Raw genomic sequence first — 17,780 nt, forward strand, 5'->3', positions numbered from 1 at the left:
GATGTGAAAAGGTAGATGTTGTTCTTTATTATAGCCCATCTCCTTTACTTTGCCTAATCAACATGTTCCATTTTCCCTCTTGTGGTTGATGTGGTTCTTCTCTGTGGCTGTAGCTTTTAACTCCATGGTGGGGGGCATCATGGGTTTCTCCATCCTCATCAGTGCTGAGGTGTTCAGACACCACCCTGATGTCTGGTACCTGGACGGATCCATCGGCGTCATCATCGGACTCATCATCCTCGCTTACGGTGTCAAGTAAGAGACATGTAGCCTACAAACACACACACATACAAATGCAAACAGACGCACAGACACGCTCACGAATGTAAACAGACAATCCCATGTCAGACAGTCACATGACACACCTGTACACACACTCATATTATGCACAGACACACACATACCCATTATATACTGTATTCTGTTATATTCTATTATATACCCATTACATACTGTATTCTATTATATTCTATTATATACCCATTATATACTGTATTCTATTATATTATATTATATACCCATTACATACTGTATTCTATTATATTCTATTATATACTGTATTCTATTATATTCTATTATATCCCCATTATATACTGTATTCTATTATATTCTATTATATCCCCATTATATACTGTATTCTATTATATTCTATTATATACCCATTATATACTGTATTCTATTATATTATATTATATTATATCCCCATTATATACTGTATTCTATTATATACCCATTATATACTGTATTCTATTATATTATATTATATACCCATTATATTCTATTATAATACCCATTATATTTTATACCCATTATAAACTATTCTATTATATTCTATTATATACCCATTATATACTGTATTATATTATATTATATACCCATTATATACTCTATTCTATTATATTCTATTATATACCCATTATAAACTATATTATATTATATACCCATTATATACTGTATTCTATTCTGTTCTATTATATACACATTATATACTGTATTCTATTATATACCCGTTATAAACTGTATTCTATTCTATTTTATACCCATTATAAACTGTATTCTATTATATTCTATTTTATACCCATTATAAACTGTATTCTATTATATTCTATTATATACCCATTATATGTTGTATTCTATTCTATTATATACCCATTATAAACGGTATTCTATTATATTCTATTTTATTATATACCATAGAGAGGGGTCTTCTATTCTACTGTATCTTAGTCTATGCCACACTGACATTGCTCATCCATATTATTATATATTCTTAATTCCATTCCTTTACTTAAATGTGTGTGCATTGTTGTGAAATTGTTGTGAAATTGTTAGATATTACTTGTTAGATATTACTGCACTGTCTGAGCTAGAAACACAAGCATTTTGCGACACCCGCAATAACATCTGCTAAACACGTGTACGTGAGCAATAAAATCTGATTTGATTTGATTAGCCATAAATAGGAACACATATTGACACGTGCACATATGCACACACATTCCCCCATGGGGATAATAAAGTATTTATCTTATCTTACATTATACACAGTCAATCATCTAATGTCTTATGACACATCTTGTCTGCGCTTGTATCCCACAATGTATCTATCTTCTCTCCCTCCAGACTGCTGCTGGACATGGTACCCCGGGTGAGACAGACCAGGAACTACGAACGCTTTGAGTGAACGCTCCTAGGACCAGGGTTACACCTGATGCACCCCCTTCCCCTCCCCGCCCCTCCTCTCTTTCTCTTTCACACACACACACACATAAGCACACACACACACATAAGCACACACACACACACACACACACACACACACACACACACACACACACACACACACACACACACACACACACACACACACACACACATACACACACACACACACACACACACACAGGCCCTAGCCTGGAGAGACTCTGAGGGAAAAATAGTAAAAGACATTATGATGTTGTTGGCGTGTTGGCCAACCTCTCAATCAAGGTTTTCCCACCTAGCCACCCCCTTCTAACTATTTGTCTTTACCTCGTGTCCATCCTTATTACTATCCAGAAGGAGGGAATGAAGAGGGTGAGAAAAAGGATTAAGAAGAGTTTGGCATTAACGGCTGGTCCAGAGAGATCAGCATTTGTTTGCCATGTGTATCTGAACCCACTGCTGTTGCTAAGCGACCTAGAACCCCTGGCATTTTAAAAGGCACAAGATCCTTTTCATATTGCCCAAACCTTTTTTATGTTCCAACCCTGATTAGTACGGAGGGGGGGGGGGGGGGGGGGGGGAGTTCACGGTTCACAGGAGAAAGCCTGTTGTAGACCATCCACATAAACTTCTGTGACTTTTAAAATCCCTATGCATTGTTAGAATCTGAACAATTTCCCCTTGTCTGTTTTCACAGATCTCTATGGTTCTGTGTGTGAGTCTCCATTGCTCTTTGAAATTAGAAGCTACAGTTGAAGTCCTAAATTTACATACACTTAGGTTGGAGTCATTAAAACTTGTTTTTCAACCACTCCACAAATTTCTTGTTAACAAACTATAGTTTTGGCAAGTCGGTTAGGACATCTACTTTGTGCACGACACAAGTCATTTTTCCAACAATTGTTTACAGACAGATTATTTCACTTATAATTCACTGTATCACAATTCCAGTGGGTCAGAAGTGTACATACACTAAGTTGACTGTGCCTTTAAACAGCTTGGAAAATTCCAGAAAATGATGTCATGGCTTTAGATGCTTCTGATAGGCTAATTGACATCATTTGAGTCAATTGGAGGTGTACCTGTGGATCTATTTCAAGGCCTACCTTCAAACTCAGTGCCTCTTTGCTTGACGTCATGGGAAAATCAAAATAAATCAGCCAAGACCTCAGAAAAAAAGCTGTAGACCTCCACAAGTCTGGTTCATCCTTGGGAGCAATTTCCAAATGCCTGAAGGTACCACGTTCATCTGTACAAACAATAGTACGCAAGTATAAACACATGGGACCACGCAGCCGTCATACCGCTCAGGAAGAGATGAAGAGTACTTTGGTGTGAAAAGTGCAAATCAATCCCAGAACGACAGCAAAGGACCTTGTGAAGATGCTGGAGGAAACAGGTACAAAAGTATCTATATCCACAGTAAAACGAGTCCTATATCGACATAACCTGAAAGGCCGCTCAGCAAGGAAGAAGCCACTGCTCCAAAACCGCCATAAAAAAGCCAGACTACGGTTTGCAACTGCACATGGGGACAAAGATCGTACTTTTTGGAGAAATTTCCTCTGGTCTGATGAAACAAATAGAACTGTTTGGCCATAATGACCATCGTTAAGTTTGGAGGAAAAAGGGGGACGCTTGCAAGCCAAAGAACACCATCCCGACCGTGAAGCACGAGGGTGGCAGCATCATGTTGTGGGGGTGCTTTGCTGCAGGAGGGACTGGTGCACTTCACAAAATAGATGGCATCATGAGGCTGGACAATTATGTGGATATATTGAAGCAACATCTCAAGACATCAGTCAGGAAGTTCATGCTTGGTCGCAAATGGGTCTTCCAAATGGACAATGACCCCAAGCATACTTCCAAAGTTGTGGCAAAATGGCTTAAGGACAACAAAGTCAAGGTATTGGAGTGGCCATCACAAAGCCCTGACCTCAATCCCATTGAAAATTTGTGGGTAGAACTGAAAAATCGTGTGCGAGCACGGAGGCTTACAAACCTGACTCAGTTACACCAGCTCTGTCAAAAGGATTGGGCCAAAATTCACCCAACTTATTGTGGGAAGCTTGTGGAAGGCTACCCAAAATGTTTGACCCAAGTTAAACAATTTGAAGGCAATGCTACCAAATACTAATTGAGTGTATGTAAACTTCTTACCCACTGGGAATGTGATGAAAGAAATAAAAGCTGAAATAAATCATTCTCTCTACTATTATTCTGACATTTCACTTTCTTAAAATAAAGTGGTGATCCTAACTGACATAAAACAGGGAATTTTTACTGGGATTAAATGTCAGGAATTGTGAAAAACAGAGTTTAAATGTATTTGGCTAAGGTGTATGTAAACCTCCGACTTCAACTGTATGTAGCTATAGTACATAAAGCAGGATATACAGAGTGGAAGTCTAGGTAGGTTTGTGAGCAGGTCACACAGCTGGAGTTATATAATGTAAATTAATGTTCCCTCTGCAGTGCTTCTCCTTGCTTCTCCACTGACACGACCCAAGTGGGAGTAGAGGGCACAGAGATAAATCACACATGTATCTATCCCTATGGTAGAGGACTATGTCTAGTCAGTCCGCTGCAGTCCTCCACTCTCTGGCTCGACAGAGAAACAAAAGAGAGAGAGGCCCAAACAGCAGGACCAGGCCAGTATCTGGAGAAGTGTGGCTGCCCATAGAGCAGTGGTAAGATAGAGAGTACTGTACTGTACATGCACAAAGCAAAGCACACCAGAGCAGACCAGACCTTGACTGTCAATCAAGGGAGTGACTAGTTCACAATCAAGACTGATTTCAGGGTTGAGGGCAAAAAGCAAACTGTTGGTACAGTGTCAGTAAAAAATATATGACATTACAGTGTCACACTGAAAAGCTGAAAACAAACCGCACACGTTTTTCAATCACTATCCAGATGGGAGCACTAATTATTGTTCCACTGTGATCTAAACTAGAGAATGGTTAGGTAGCTACTGTGATAACGCTTGTCCCAGATAGGCTTACCACACTGTTTTGTTGTAACAGTTTTCAATCTTGTCATAATAATGACTTTATCCCTCCACCACCTTGTCTGCGATGACCATGACTATATAATTGATAGTCATATGTTTCAGTGCCATACATGCTCAGATTCCTAAACTAAGACAACATTATTAACATTATTAACATTATTAGCCAGCTTATTTGCTTGGCATGCCATATTTATGTTTACAATTATAGATATTTATCTGTCAGTAGAAGTTGAGAGAAAGACTGAGGGCAAGGTGTTTTCTCTTATTTGTGAGACGGAAGTAACTGGTTCAGGTAGTGTAGTGTACGTTTGTAATGAATACTGTATTGCAAAATTGTACTTATAATTTTTTAAGCAAAATTAGAATTATTACCATGTCATGCAGTAGCCAATAGATGTGATTATGTGCCATGTTTTACAATTACACTTACTTCTATGGGGATACATTCGAGTTCTATTGCAAAAATGTACACATCCCCACTTCATCTGCCTGTCCTGACAGTATGGACAATAACCAACATAGAGATTCAATATTATGTGAAGCCATAGATCTCTATACACATCAGTGATCTGCTTCACAGCATATTGGATCATCATTAAAGGCAATGTCCTTTCTCTTACTGTTTACCTTCGCTTAAACCTCATAGCAGTAATGCCAGCACGTTTTGTGTATACTGTACGTAAATGACTGTACATACAAAACATGAAATGTGTACAAATGTTTAATACACTGTTTAGATAGAGGCTTCTAGCTGTAGCAAACCAATAGGAATAGCCAGACTTGACAGATGAATTGTTCTAGTGCTATTTGTTCCGTTCTAAATGATATATTATTATTAGATTATATTTACACTGTAAGTTCTGCTCCGCTTTGAGTTGATACACTGTAAACTTGTAATGTGATAGTTTTCTTTATATCTACAGTACCATTCCAAAATTTGGACACACCTACTTATTACATTTTTTTATTACATTTTTTTACTATTTTCTACATTGTAGAATAATAGTGAAGACATCAAAACTATGAAATAACACATGGAATCATGTAGTAACCAAAAAAGTGTTAAACAAATTAAAATATATTTGATATTTGATATTCTTCAAAGTAGCCTCCCTTGATGACAGCTTTGCACACTCTTGGCATTATCTCAACTGACTTCACCTGGAATGCTTTTTGAACAGTCTTGAAGGAGTTCCCACATATGCTGAGCACTTGTTGGCTGCTTTTCCTTCACTCTGTGGTCCAACACATCCCAAACCATCTCAATTGGTTTGAGGTCGGGTGATTGTGGAGGCCAGGTCATCTGATGCAGCACTCCATCACTCTCCTTCTTGGTCAAATAGTCTTTACACAGCCTGGAGGTGTGTTGGGTCATTGTCCTGTTGAAATACAAATGGTAGTCCCACTAAGCGCAAAGCAGATGGGATGGCGTATCGCTGCAGAATGCTGTGGAGCCATGCTGGTTAAGTGTGCCTTGAATTATAAATAAATCACTGACAGTGTCACCAGCAAAGCATCATCACACCTCCTCCTCCATGCTTCTCAGTGGGAAAAACAAATGCGGGGATCATCCGTTCACCTACTCTGCGTCTCACAAAGATACATCTGGCTGTGATTGGGAGTCCCATAGGGCGGCGCACAATTGGCCCAGCATCGTCTGGGTTTGGTCGGGGTAGGCCGTCATTGTAAATAAGAATTTGGTCTTAACTGACTTGCCTAATTAAATAAAAAATTAACCTCTGGGTCTTCCTTTCCTGTGGCGGTCCTCTTTAGAGCCAGTTTCATCATAGCGCTTGATGGTTTTTGCGACTGCACTTGAAGACATTTTCAAAGTTCTTGACATTTTGTGGATTGACTGACCTTCATGTCTTAAAGTAATGATGGACAATCGTTTCTCTTTGCTTATTTGAGCTGTTCTTAATATGGACTTGGTCTTTTACTAAATAGGGCTATCTTCTGTATACCACCCCTAACTTGTCACAACATAACTGATTGGGTCAAACCCATTAAGATATAAAGAAATTCCACAAATTAACTTTGAACAAGGCGCACTTGTTAATTGAAATGACTACCTCATGAAGCTGTTTGAGAGAATGCCAAAGCTGTCATCAACGCAAAGGGTGGCTAGTTTGAAGAATCTCAAATATAAAATATATTTTGATTTGTTTAATACATTTTTGGTAACTACATGATTCCATGTGTGTTATTTCATAGTTTTGATGTCTTGACAATTATTCTACAATGTAGAAAATAGTAAAAATAAAGAAAAACCCTTGAATAAGTAGGTGAGTCCACACTTTTGACTGGTACTGTATATCAAGGAATGGGAGTGTGATCTGTTCACAGCTCATCTTTTCAACTCACCAACAGCACAGGCATTTGTATGGTCCCTTCCCCCACAAGATGACAGTCTTTAATGACTCAAAATGACAAAAGCACAGAGTTTAGACCGTTAAATTCCATCCAAATAAGCACATAAATAGGTGTTTCGTATTATTTGTAATAGACAAAGAAATTGTATACTTGCTAGGTTGTGCTCTGATAATGTCTAATAATACTACTAGTATCATTCCTGGTCTTACATTGTTACATTTTGTCCGTGTTTACTGCTTAGAAGTGTAGTATAACACTCACAACAACACTGACAAACTGTCTCAGCAGCTGAATTTATAGATGGTGAAAAGGATTGGAAAATCAAAACGGTACGTATACTCTCATGCCAGTCAGTGTATTAATTCCAGTGTATGATGTCATACAACTGAGTTGTGCTGTGTATATTGTAAGGTGAATATACTGTAGATGTGATAGATTGACTGATGCTATAGGAGCAATATTGATTTTGTATTTACTTCACTGTATGGATGTGTTTTCTCCTAAATGTTGCCAGACGATGTCTCGTAAAGCTGAATTCTTGCTAACCATCTCTGTTACAGTAATTCCCGATTCAAAGCTGTGAAATAATTTCTAGATATGTGTTTAAGGATGTAAATGGCAGCAATTCTCTTTGAATGAATTGGCCCATGCGTTTGACTTCATAATAAGACAGACACAGGTATACATAGAAACACACTGGTAAGGTAGGGAAGCAGACACAAACACAAAAGCACAGTCTCACAGACAGTGTGCAATCATAGTGATGCCTTCTACTAATCATTTAATGAAGTTATATTATACTATAGCAATACAAGCCCTTTCCACTGCTTAGCTTTGCTTGGACTGACACAAACCTAATCTTTAAAAGTAACATGCATTTCAGCTTTTCTAAGACACGCACACGCACACACTCTCTCTCTCTCTCTCTCTCTCTCTTTGACACATCTTAATGCAAAATACACCTGTGAACAGTTTGAGAGTAGAATTATGTGTCTGATTGTAAATATTTCAATGGTATTACATATGATGTAAACACTGTATATTTATGTAGGACACATACAGTATATATATGACTATGTGGACCTCTGTCACAGAGGAAACGTTTTATTGAAAAATAAAGTTTTATCCTGCTCATTCATTAGAAATGTTGAGTCACTCCTTTCTTCCTACCTTTGCATAATTTAAATTTGAATTAAATAATACAATAATACAAATGAAATAATAAATACATATACAAATAATTAAATAATACATAACAAATATGGAAATTCTCGCCGGTGTTAGAAAAAGCTAAAGCATTACCTGGGGTATAATAATAATAATAATAATAATGATAATAATAATAATACAAATTCTTCTTCCCATGGACAAGTGAGAAGACTCTGGGCAATGAGGTCATGATACAATGCAGATGAGTCTGTACTGCCTGTAGTTCCATTGTAAACCACACAGGGGGTAGCAGAGACAAGCTGATACAATTATTGGGCTCCAAGTCTTTTAAAAGCAGCTTTTGTAGATTTTCTTTTTTCTTGAAGTTAGGGTTAGGGTTATGGATAAAATTAGAGTTATGGCTAGATTTAGGGTTGAACCTGGGTGTGGACATGAAGCTAGGGTTAGGGTTGAGGCTCAGGTTACGGCTGAACCAGGGTGTGGACGGGAAGCTAGGGTTAGGGTTGAGGCTCAGGTTACGGTTGAACCAGGGTGTGGACGGGAAGATAGAGTTAGGGTTGAGGCTCAGGTTACGGTTGAACCAGGGTGTGGACGGGAAGCTAGGGTTAGGGTTGAGGCTCAGGTTACGGTTGAACCAGGGTGTGGGCGGGAAGCTAGGGTTAGGGTCAGAGTTGTGGTTGAGTCTAGAGTTAGGGTTGAACCAGGGTGTGGACATGAAGTTAGGTCTTGGGCTGTGGTTGAGGGTTAGGGTTGAACCGGGTTGTGGACATGTAGCAGAGGAGGCTGGTGAGAGGAGGTATAAAAGGAGAGGCTTACTGTAATGGCTGGAATGGAATAAATGGAAAAGAGTCGAACGTGCTCTCCATATGTCTGATGTGTTTGATACCATTCTATTTATTCCATTCCAGTCTTTACAATGAGCCCCTCCTACAGCTCATCCCACCAGCCTCCTCTGACATGAAGCTAGGTTCGTGTTAGGGTTATGGCTATGGCTAGGTTTAGGGTAGATTATATACAAAATAGATAAAGTGAACATAGAGCAGTAAGAGACTGCGCAAATTTACAGTGGATATACACATTTACAGTATAAATATAGCAATATCTAAACTCACTGGCAAGTTTTTTAGGTACACCCACCTAGTTCCGGGTCGGACCCCCTTTGCCTCCAGAACAGCCTGAATTTCCGGGGCATTCTACAAGGTGTTGGTCCATGCTGATGCGATGACATCACACATGTTGCTGCAGACAGGACGGTGGTACATTCAAAGATGCTCTTTTGGGTTGAGGTCTGGGCCCTGCTCAGGCCACTCAAGTATACTGAGCTCTCTGTGCCATGTTCCAGGCAATGTTTTCCCACTCCTCAATTGTCCATTGTTGGTGATTGCATGCCCACTAATCGCGTCTTCTTGTCTGATCTATTGCGATAGCCCATCTGTGACAAGGATCGACAAGTTGTCCGGTCCGATATGCCGTTCTGCCCACTACTGTGGTACTGTGGTGTTATTTGTCTGTTTGTGGCCCGCCTGTTCACAGTTGTGCTAAGTTGGCTGGATGTCCTTTGGGTGGTGGACCATTCTTTGTACACACAGGAAAATGTTGAGCTTGAAAAACCCAGCAGCGTTGCAGTTCTTGACACAAACCGGTGCAACTGGCCCCTACTAGCATACCCCGTTCAAACGCATTTAAATATTTTGTCTTGCCCATTCACCCTCTGAAAGGCACACATACTGTACACAATTTATGTCTCAATTGTCTCAAGGCTTAAAAATCCTTCTTTAACCTCTCCTCCCCTTTATCTACTCTATTTGAAGTGGATTTAACAAGTGACATCAATAAGGGATCATAGTTTTGACCTGGATCCACCTGGTCAGTCTATATCATGGAAAGAGCAGGTGCTCTTAATGTTTTGTATATCAGTGTATGTACAGTTCAAAGATGGCTTCAATCAGTGTGCAGCATAGACTGCATAGTCTCTTAATGTCTCTGGTCCAGATGGTCAGTTGGTGATGCTCACAGCACGGGGAAAGAAACTGTTCAGGTGGCAGGTGGTTTTGGTCTTCATTGACCTGAACCGTTTGCCAGAGGAGAGTTTTAGGGAAAGGGGGTATTTTCCTGCACACTTCCTTGCCCCGGAATCATACAGGTCCTCGATGGAGGGCAGGTGACAGCCGATGACCCTCTCTGCACACCAGACAATGCGTTGCAAATTTCCCTTGGAGCCGGCAGACGCATTTCGAACCAGACGGTAATGGAAGAGGTGAGGATGGACTCTATGATTGAGGATGGACTCTATGATTGATGCGTAACTGGATCATGGTTGACTGGGAGAAGGTTGTGTAGTGCTAGGGCAAAAACTAAAATGTGCACCCATTGGGTCCTGAGGACCGAGTTAGGGTGGTTAATACAAATATGTTTTGTGTGTCCAACTTCTAACCACCAGGTGGGAGCATAGGCCAGCACACAGTTTGCTTGAAGCAGGTTGGCCACTGCATAAGACACACAGCTCATTGGAAAGGGAAAGGGAAAGGGGGATATCTAATCAGCTGTCCAACTGAGTGTATTCAACTGAAATGTGTCTTCCGCATTTAACCCAACCCCTCTGAATCAGAGATTGTACTTATGTAATCAAGTTGTATGCAAAAAAAAGGAGGACAGTCAAGTCACAGAATGATGCTTTGGCACCTTGATACCTAATTTCTTTGGAATATCAGAAAGGATAGTATAACTACTACTGTGATGTTTTAGCTGTTAGTTTTGGATATACAGTCGTGGCCAAAAGTTTTCAGAATGACACAAATATAAATTTTCACAAAGTTTGCTGCTTCAGCGTCTTTAGATAATTACAAGCATTTCATAAGTGTCAAAGGCTTTTATTGACAATTACATGAAGTTGATACAAAGAGTCAATATTTGCAGTGTTGACCCTTCTTTTTCAAGACCTCTGCAATCCGCCCTGGCATGCTGTCAATTAACTTCTGGGCCACATCCTGACTGATGGCAGCACATTCTTGCATAATCAATGCTTGGAGTTTGTCAGAATTTGTGGGTTTTTGTTTGTCCACCAAGTTCTCAATGGGATTAAGGTCTGGGGAGTTTCCTGGCCATGTACCCAAATTATCGATGTTTTGTTCCCCGAGCCACTTAGTTATCACTTTTGCCTTATGGCAAGGTGCTCCATCATGCTGGAAAAGGCATTGTTCATCACCAAACTGTTCCTGGATGGTTGGGAGAAGTTGCTCTCGGAGGATGTGGTGGTACCACTCTTTATTCATGGCTGTGTTCTTAGGCAACATTGTGAGTGAGCCCACTCCCTTGGCTGAGAAGCAGCTCCACACATGAATGGTCTCAGATTGCTTTACTGTTGGCATGACACAGGACTGGTGGTAGCGCTCACCTTATCTTCTCCGGACAAGCTTTTTTCTGGATGCCCCAAACAATCGGAAAGGGGATTCATCAGAGAAAATGACTTTACCCCAGTCTTCAGCAGTCCAATCCTTGTACCTTTTGCAGAATATCAGTCTGTACCTGATGTTTATCCTGGAGAGAAGTGGCTTCTTTGCTGCCCTTCTTGACACCAGGCCATCCTCCAAAAGTATTTGCCTCACTGTGCGTGTAGATGCACTCACACCTGCCTGCTGCCATTCCAGAGCAAGTTCTGTACTGGTGGTGCCCCGATCCCGCAGCTGAATCAACTTTAGTAGACGGTCCTGGCGCTTGCTGGACTTTCTTGGGCGCCCTGAAGCCTTCTTCACAACAATTGAACCGCTCTCCTTGAAGTTCTTGATGATCCGATAAATGGTTGATTTAGGTGCAATCTTACTGGCAGCATTATCCTTGCCTGTGAAGCCCATTTTGTGCAAAGCAATGATGACAGCACGTGTTTCCTTGCAGGTAACCATGGTTGACAGAGGAAGAACAATGATTCCAAGCACCACCCTCCTTTTGAAGCTTCCAGTCTGTTATTCGAACTCAATCAGCATGACAGAGTGATCTCCAGCCTTGTCCTCGTCAACACTCACACCTGTGGTAACGAGAGAATCACTGACATGATGTCAGCTGGTCCTTTTGTGGCAGGGCTGAAATGCAGTGGAAATGTTTTTTGGGGATTCAGTTAATTTGCATGGCAAAGATGGACTTTGCAATTAATTGTAATTCATCTGATCACTCTTCATAACATTCTGGAGTATATGCAAATTGTCATCATACATCAAACTGAGGCAGCAGACTTTGTGAAAATGAACATTTGTGTCATTCTCAAAACTTTTGGCCACGACTGTACTGATGAGAACTGCACCCATGAAGGCACAAAATCTTCACCAAATTTTGCTCTGCATATTGTTCCCATATCGGCCTTCTTTATTTGAATATAAAACCATTAATATGATGTGACGTGTAATAAAGTGATAATATTGAAATGTTATAATATTGTGGTATTAACTTAGCATTACAAAGATAGTTGTCTCATTACCGAAATGTTTTCTGTTAGGACAACCTTTATTGCACACGGAGTTTGTCCATGCAACTTATTATGTGATTTGTTAAATAATCGTTTACTACTGAACTTGCCATAACAAAGGGGTCAATACTTATGCAACCAAAATATTTCAGTTACTTATTTGTTATTCATTTGTAAAAAGAATGTTTACATTATTTTTACGTTGACATTGTGGAGTATTTTGTGTAGATCAGTGACAAAAGAAATCACAATTAAATCCATTTCAATCCCACTTTGTAACACAACAAAATGGGAAAGAATCCAATGGGGGGTGAATACTTCTATGATAGGCACTGTATCTCCCCAGACTCAATTATTCACACAAAGCCAGAATACATTCATATTGTGAACAGCATCACTGCTCTAGCTTAATTGCTGTTCTGCATTACATTAAAACCCAAACCGCAGATACGATGGTGTGACTCGGCTTCACAACAAACACATCATCACACAATGTTGATACAGTGTTCTCATGGAAACCAATTATTCGTGCCATACAGTTAAAAAACAGTAAAGCAAACACCCATTAAAACTTTGTTCAAAGTTTAGCTTAAATATACCACTTAACGATTAAAGTTGGATACAGTGCAAAGTACTTTAAGAGTGAGTGTGTCACTTTTGACCACGCAAATCTGGCCATTCCATATCCTTTTTTTACGTCAAAGTCTATGGTCTTATTTACCTTCCTAAACTCTTGAATAAATCACCTGGAATCTCTGACTCATACAAGTTATTACCCAAAGGAAAACATTTTGATATCAAACAACAATCATTAAAAACGTACTGTGTGCAAATCACATAATTACCGAAACTGGTTGTCTGTCGTACCTACTGAATACTTGACAAAGCCACAAAATGTCAATTGGTTAAAAATTATCCCCAAAGGTCGATGATTCATATTCAGATTCACTTAAATTAAACATTTACTGCCAGATATGTACAGTGGCTCCTTTGTTGTCTCACACAATCACCTTGTTATCCCTGTGATTTTTGTATTTGCTCGCTCCCCTTTTATCCCCATCGCCATCCTTTCAGCCCTAATTGCTGGTAGAGTATGTTAGAGTAATCACTGGTATGCTATGTCAGTGATTAGGCCATGAGTTGCTCCCTAGATCTGAACAGCTTGGGGGGGGGGGGGGGGACAAGAGTTGGAACCAAGAGAGATGTAAAGTGCCTTCATAAAGTACTCACACCCCTTGAGTTTTTTCACATTTTGATGTTACAATGTGGAATTAAAAAGGATTTAATGCGAGGCACTGGAAAATCTCCCTGGTCTTTGTGATTGAATCTGTGTTTGAAATGCACTTCTGGACTGAGCAACCTTACAGATAATTGTGTGGGGTACAGAGATGAGGTAGTCATTCAAAAATCATGTGAAACACAATTATTGCACACATAGCGAGTTCATGCAATTTATGTGACTTGTTAAGCAATTCAAGCTTTTTATGAATTTGTAATATTCCCCTTTGACATCATGGAGTAATGTGTGTAGGCCAGTGATATTTTTTTAAATCAATTTTAAATTCAAGCTGCAACACAACCAAATGTGGAAAAAGTCAAGGGGTGTGAATACTTTTTGAAGGCACTATATGAGAGAGAGAGAGAGAGAGAGAGAGAGAGAGAGAGAGAGAGAGAGAGACAGAGAGAGAGAGAGAGAGAGAGAGAGAGAGAGAGAGAGAGAGAGAGAGAGAGAGAGAGAGAGAGAGAGAGAGAGAGAGAGAGAGGAGAGAGAGAGAGAGAGAGAGAGAGAGAGAGAGAGAGAGAGAGAGAGAGAGAGAGAGAGAGAGAGAGAGAGAGAGAGAGAGAGACAGACAGAGAGACACAGAGAGAGAGAGAGAGAGAGACAGACAGACAGACAGACAGACAGAGAGACAGAGAGACACAGAGAGACACAGAGAGACACAGAGAGACAGACAGCACTAGGGAACCCAAAGCGTTTATTATCTCATCCTGGAATATACAAGGTCTGAAGTCATCTGACTTTGGCCTATAGAGCAGGAACCCAGATTTCATCAAAGAAATTAGAAATACAGACATTGTCATTCTACAAGAACATGATATAAAGGAGACGGACCCACTGGTTGCCCTCTAGGTTACAGAGGGCTGGTAGTCCCATACACCAAACTACCAGGTGTGAAACAGGGAAGATACTCAGGGGGTATGCCAAAACAGGAACATTTTACATCTGGCTAGAAATTAATAAGGAAATTATCTCAACATAGAAAAATGTCCTCATGTGTGCTACCTATATCCCCCCAATAGAATCCCCATACTTTAATGAAGACAGCTTCTCCATCCTAGAGAGGGAGAGCCACAATTTCCAGGCTCAGGGACATGTACTAGTCTGTGGCGACCTAAATACCAGAACTGGACAAGAACCCGACACCCTCAGCACACAGGGAGACAAACACCTACCTGGAGGTGACAGCATTCCCTCCCAGACAGAATTACGTCAACATAATCAACAAAAACGGGTCACAACTCCAGCAGCTCTGTCGGACCATGGGTACAGTGAGAGAAAAAAGTATTTGATCCGCTGCTGATTTTGTACGTTTGCCCACTGACAAAGAAATGATCAGTCTATAATTTTAATGGTAGGTTTATTTGAACAGTGAGAGACAGAATAACAACAAAATAATCCAGAAAAACGCATGTCAAAAATGTCATAAATTGATTTGCATTTTAATGAGGGAAATAAGTATTTTGACCCCCTCTCAATCAGAATGATTTCTGGCTCCCAGCTGTCTTTTATACAGGTTACGAGCTGAGATTAGGAGCACACTCTTAAAGGGAGTGCTCCTAATCTCAGTTTGTTACCAATATAAAAGACACCTGTCCACAGAAGCAATCAATCAGATTCCAATCAGATTCCAAACTTTCCACCATGGCCAAGACCAAAGAGCTCTCCAAGGATGTCAGGGACAAGATTGTAGACCTACACAAGGCTGGAATGGGCTACAAGACCATCGCCAAGCAGCTTGGTGTGAAGGTGACAACAGTTGGTGCGATTATTCGCAAATGGAAGAAATACAAAAGAACTGTCAATCTCCCTCGGCCTGGGGCTCCATGCAAGATCTCACCTCGTGGAGTTGCAATGATCATGAGAACGGTGAGGAATCAGCCCAGAACTACACGGGAGGATCTTGTCAATGATCTCAAGGCAGCTGGGACCATAGTCACCAACAAAACAATTGGTAACACACTATGCCGTGAAGGACTGAAATCCTGTAGCACCCGCAAGGTCCCCCTTCTCAAAAAAGCACATATACATGCCCGTCTGAAGTTTGCCAATGAACATCTGAATGATTCAGAGGACAACTGGGTGAAAGTGTTGTGGTCAGATGAGACCAAAATGGAGCTCTTTGGCATCAACTCAACTCGCCGTGTTTGGAGGAGGAGGAATGCTGCCTACGAACGCAAGGACACCATCCCCACCGTCAAACATGGAGGTGGAAACATTATGCTTTGGGGGTGTTTTTCTGCTAAGGGGACAGGACAACTTCACCGCATCAAAGGGACGATGGACGGGGCCATGTACCGTCAAATCTTGGGTGAGAACCTCCTTCCCTCAGCCAGGGCATTGAAAATGGGTCGTGGATGGGTATTCCAGCATGACAATGACCCAAAACACACGGCCAAGGCAACAAAGGAGTGGCTCAAGAAGAAACACATTAAGGTCCTGGTGTGGCCTAGCCAGTCTCCAGACCTTAATCCCATAGAAAATCTGTGGAGGGAGCTGAAGGTTTGAGTTGCCAAACGTCAGCCTCGAAACCTTAATGACTTGGAGAAGATCTGCAAAGAGGAGTGGGATAAAATCCCTCCTGAGATGTGTGCAAACCTGGTGGCCAACTACAAGAAACGTCTGACCTCTGTGATTGCCAACAAGGGTCTTGCCACCAAGTACTAAGTCATGTTTTGCAGAGGGGTCAAATACTTATTTCCCTCATTAAAATGCAAATCAATTTATGACATTTTTGACATGCGTTTTTCAGGATTTTTTTGTTGTTATTGTGTCTCTCACTGTTCAAATAAACCTACCATTAAAATGATAGACTGATCATTTCTTTGTCCGTGGGCAAACGTACAACATCTGCAGGGGATCAAATACTTTTTTCCCTCACTGTATTTAGGAACAAGGAAGGAGATGTCCATACATTATGTGACCCCTTTTTGCTATCTCTTCCCCCAAATCTTGCACATACCCTAAGAAGTTTCAATATATAAATTAAATTAATTTATGGGTCAACTTGAACCCAGGCCTCGATACTCTGTTACGGGTACTTAACACACTACAGCCATGCATTTTGTGACAGTCAAATGATTAAAGGTATGCAAGGAAAATAAATATTAATAATGTTAGTGAAATTCATGAGAAAAAAAATATTGAAGTTATGAAAAATGAAGAGCAGAACACTGAAAGGGAATGTATAACTTCTACAGTGCTGTCACGCCCTGACCAGGTGAACTCTTCTATTTTGGTCAGGGTGTTGCATTTCTATAGTTTATTTTCTATGTTTTTGGTATAGCCTTGCTTTGGGGCGTATTTCTATGTTGGGTTCTGTCGATTCCCAATCAGAGACAGCTGTCACTAGTTGCCTCTGATTGGGGAATCATATTTAAGTTCCTTTTCCCCCCACGATGTTTGTGGGTTGTTGTCTCTTTTTGTTGGAGCAGTAGCGATACGTTTATTCTCTGTTTTGACCGTGTTATTTCAGTCTGTAATAAATAACATGAGTTCGCTCCCAGCTGCGCCTTGGTCCACTTCTTCCTTCCTGCACGACGATCGTTACAGAACAACCCACCAAACCAGGACAAAGCAGCGGGAGGAAAAGGAGCGCGAGAGATGGGCTCGCGAGGGAAAGGAGTTCTGGACCTGGGAGGAGATCATGTCGGGGAAAGGACCCTGGCGGAAGGATTCCCAGGTCGAGGAGGTGATGCCAGCCGGTGGAAGGAGTCGCAGGCGGCGGTCGAGGAGGCCCGGAAGACACTCCCAATAATTTTTTTGGGGGGGGCTAATGGGGTGGT

General features: G+C 40.8%; 1 protein-coding gene across 2 annotated transcripts in view; it reads left to right on the forward strand.

Moving 5' to 3' along the window:
* Positions 1 to 8,235, forward strand: part of tmem163a (transmembrane protein 163a) — a 112,360-nt gene extending 104,125 nt beyond the window's left edge. For both annotated transcript variants that reach the window (XM_014173458.3, XM_014173457.3), the window contains exons 7-8: positions 114 to 255; positions 1,624 to 8,235. In XM_014173458.3, coding sequence (XP_014028933.1) covers positions 114 to 255; positions 1,624 to 1,684 — 203 coding nt within the window. In that variant the 3' untranslated portion in view covers positions 1,685 to 8,235. The remainder of the gene's footprint in view (positions 1 to 113; positions 256 to 1,623) is intronic.
* Positions 8,236 to 17,780: the final 9,545 nt, after the last annotated feature.

Source organism: Salmo salar, chromosome 25 (genome assembly GCF_965601325.2).
Source record: "Salmo salar chromosome 25, fSalSal1, whole genome shotgun sequence".
NCBI classification, from domain to species: Eukaryota; Metazoa; Chordata; class Actinopteri; order Salmoniformes; family Salmonidae; genus Salmo; species Salmo salar.